At 34.8% G+C, this 3,447-nt stretch overlaps 1 protein-coding gene across 1 annotated transcript in view; it reads left to right on the top strand.

Moving 5' to 3' along the window:
• The first annotated feature begins 684 nt into the window (after window positions 1–684).
• Window positions 685–3,447, top strand: part of LOC100187324 — an 8,994-nt gene continuing 6,231 nt past the window's right edge. Inside the window, exons 1-2 of the mRNA XM_009863403.3 lie at window positions 685–852; window positions 1,375–1,473. Of these exons, the coding sequence (XP_009861705.1) occupies window positions 819–852; window positions 1,375–1,473 (133 nt within the window). The 5' untranslated portion in view covers window positions 685–818. The remainder of the gene's footprint in view (window positions 853–1,374; window positions 1,474–3,447) is intronic.

The raw sequence follows: 3,447 nt of genomic DNA, 5'->3' as shown, positions 1-3,447 counted from the left end.
TACACTCTGGTTGCCTTTATTACACTGTGGTTGCCTGACTGAACATCCCTGCAGTGCCTTCGTTCATTGCGTTTATTTAATCATGTTGCAATTTAGTGCAACGAGTGTAATTTGTATATTCATATTTTAATTCATATAAAAGTTCCAGCTGTTTTTTTTAAATTGAAATATGCAAAATGTTTCTATAACGTTACAGGTGCTACAAACATTATGCAATTAGGCCAATTCGTACAAATTATTTTTACCTGTACGTCTGTACCATTCATTACACTGCTAATTCTTCATATGATGAAACTGTTTTTCGTTATTCGATTCCACATTAATTTATTATTCGATCGCATATTGCTGTACATATCATGTATGTAGTTCTGCAGATTCTATAAAATATACTCAATGGGAACTTCGTTTATAGCCCTTTACATATCTTCTGTAAATATTTTTCTTATCATGTGTGACCTGTTTAATGTGTAAGTCATATTTGAATAGATTGTTCACATTACAAACAGATATATACCGATTGTATGTTTATTTACATGGTACATTCGTATATAAACGTATTTATACATGTTATATACGGACTCTGGTTGAGAGAAATCTAAAATATCTACCGAATTATTCTATAGAAATATTTCTGTGTTAACAGATTAATATGTTTTCTATAGCTATAACCGGGAAGTCCCTATTTTGCATAACCAATAAATCACTTTGGGTGTTGGGGTTTCGTTTATGTTGTAAGTGTTGAAGTTAATATTATAAAGATTAAATAATTCGTTTTGTGATTAATATTATCTTGAAGTTTCTGTAAAGCAAGTTACAAAATGGCGACACGTTCGGACGCTGGGTATTACGAAGGTGAGGGTTAAAGATACGGAAAGTTATACTATGCAAGTTTTATTTTGCTGTTATTGCTCCAATAAAACCAGTTTCAATACAAACATTACAGCACACACACATATATATATATATATTTTTATATATATGACTTTATATTATATATATATACAATAAAAGTGTCTTTATTTTAAGTGTTTTTATTTAAAAACTAAAAATCAGTTGCTGGAAGTGCGCTTTATATTACACTTTTATATACTTTGTTTAACATCCATGATCTTTATTGTGGGTGTATGTGTCCTTGGGCAAGACACTTAAAGGCAATTGCTCCAACCCAGTGGTCACTAATGGGTTGTCCAAATTATCAGCCATACATAAAAAAATGCCCAAAAAATAATCACCCACAAAGTAACATACATGGTAACTCGTAAGCTGGCACGAAGTGTATGAACACCCGTGTTATAACGACTGTCGTTTTAGGCCACACAAGGATAAAGTAAGCTACATTCATTCATTAGTATGTTATGTTATTTGCTTGTATAGAAAACACTGAAATGAAGGGAGAAAAATCTACAACAACGACCACGACAACTGGAGGCGGTGAACGACAGAACTTTGCTCAGGGTTTCAGTTCAACTGGTGGTAAGTTAGTTTGGTAGAATGGTTAGCATGCCTGCTTATAGGCCAGACGGTACGGGTTGGAGGCTTAATGTTGCTTTGCCACCATTGTGGGAGTATTTCTGTCCTTAGGCAAGACACTTAAATTTCAGCTATACAATAAACAAACGAAAAGAAAACCTGTAAAAAGTATCATTTATAAAGTTGAATACATGGTAACTCGTAAGCGTCGCTTAAATTTTACGCAGCGTCGCTAAAAAATCCAGGTGTCGCCAAAGTCTGGGTCAGCAACGAAATCGCTTTATATGAAGTGGGATTCTGACGTGAGTGGATGTAATACTATTAGATTTAGAGGACAAATAATATATCTTTAAAATTTGAGGTTTTTTATCACTGAACTCGGCGGTATACATTTTGATAAAATGATTCGTCATTATCTTTTTTGTATTATGAATCGTCGTCTCTCATTAGAACGCTCTTCATCTTGGATAAAATGCCAATTTACTCGCCAGAAAATCTGACCAAGATTGTTTTGGATGCATTAAATTTTGATTAAAAAATACGTCCTTGTATGTTTTGGTAAAATATTCTTCAGGACAACTACTTCGGCCTTCATTTATTTAGTCGTTCTGGTGTTTCGTTCAACCACACCAGTGCACACTCAACAGGTATCTCAAGGTTCGTTTTAAGTTGCCAAGGGGGAATACGATATTAAATCAGCCTTGAACTTTCACAGCCACGTATGTTTCCGTATTAATATGTGCGTAAATCGACCCATAAGTTTTAATTCACCACTAGCATTCGCCCGCGGTAGCAGCATTAATCTATGCTACGCGTAATAAAGTCATTATTTACGCAGGATTTAATCGGACAAGCAGAATGTTTGTTACGTCATAGTAGGGATTTACATGTTGATTATTTACGTCATAATACCGATTTTCGTATTCAATTATTGCCTCACAGGAATTTTTAACTAACTATAACCAAACGTTCGTTGTATAGTGTGGTTCATATTGCCACAATATTTTGTTACATCACTTATAGTTGCAACACCGATTAAGCAGACTTAAAACATAATACGATACGCATATTTCTGGAAAGTCTGTTACTATTTTTTGCTAACGCAAGTTTGGTTTACCCTCTGCATGAGAATTCAGTTAAACAAACAATATTACTGCTAAACAGACGATGTTTTATCGCTGCATCGTATTCTAAATGATTTAGGGCTTTAGGCCGTAAAAATCAACCTAAATCTGTTCCAGGAGCATTGCTGCTTTATATTTACCATGTTTTCCTCAGCCATAAGCAGTGTGTTTGTTACGAAACAGTAGGGATTCACACCTGGATTCATTACATCACAATAACGATTGTTTGACCTGGTAATTCATTACGACATAATAGCAATTCACACGTCGATTATTTGCGTCATAATAGGAACTCACACGTTCATTATTTAGCTTGCAGGTGCTTGAAAACAAGTTGAATTTTGCGTTTTCACGTCTGTATTTATGTAAAGGATTGTCTCATTTATACGATGAATACTTTCTACGCACGTGAACGCAACAAGTATGTAATACAATTTGTGTTTAGATAAAGCTTGGTGGTCACTGGCCAGACCTATTTCGCCACTATAGATTCAAGCTTTTATTTTGGTCATAACAGCGGGTAATCTTTCCGTAACCCTGGTGCTTCGTCACAAACCAATTGTCTACAATCACGAATTATCAAATTTCTGGTCTAGGCTGCTTGTCGGTGTCAAAACACCCAATACAATTTTTAATTAATTTATGCCGGTTTGTAAATTTTGTCGCATTTCCTTTGTCGATTTAGCGTTCCTGTAGTCTGGCTCGGGAGATTTTTCGATCTTTTCGTCAGCATGTAGATACGATAATATAGATAACAATTTGCGCAATCAGTCACTTATATTGAATGAATGAATGAATGTAACTTACTTTATCCTCGTGTGGCCGGAAAACGACAGTCGTTATAACACGGGTT

Source organism: Ciona intestinalis, unplaced genomic scaffold (genome assembly GCF_000224145.3).
Source record: "Ciona intestinalis unplaced genomic scaffold, KH HT000134.2, whole genome shotgun sequence".
In the NCBI taxonomy this organism is placed as follows: Eukaryota; Metazoa; Chordata; class Ascidiacea; order Phlebobranchia; family Cionidae; genus Ciona; species Ciona intestinalis.
The sequence above is the reverse complement of the archived record's forward strand: the minus strand, read 5'-3'. Positions and strand labels throughout refer to the sequence as shown.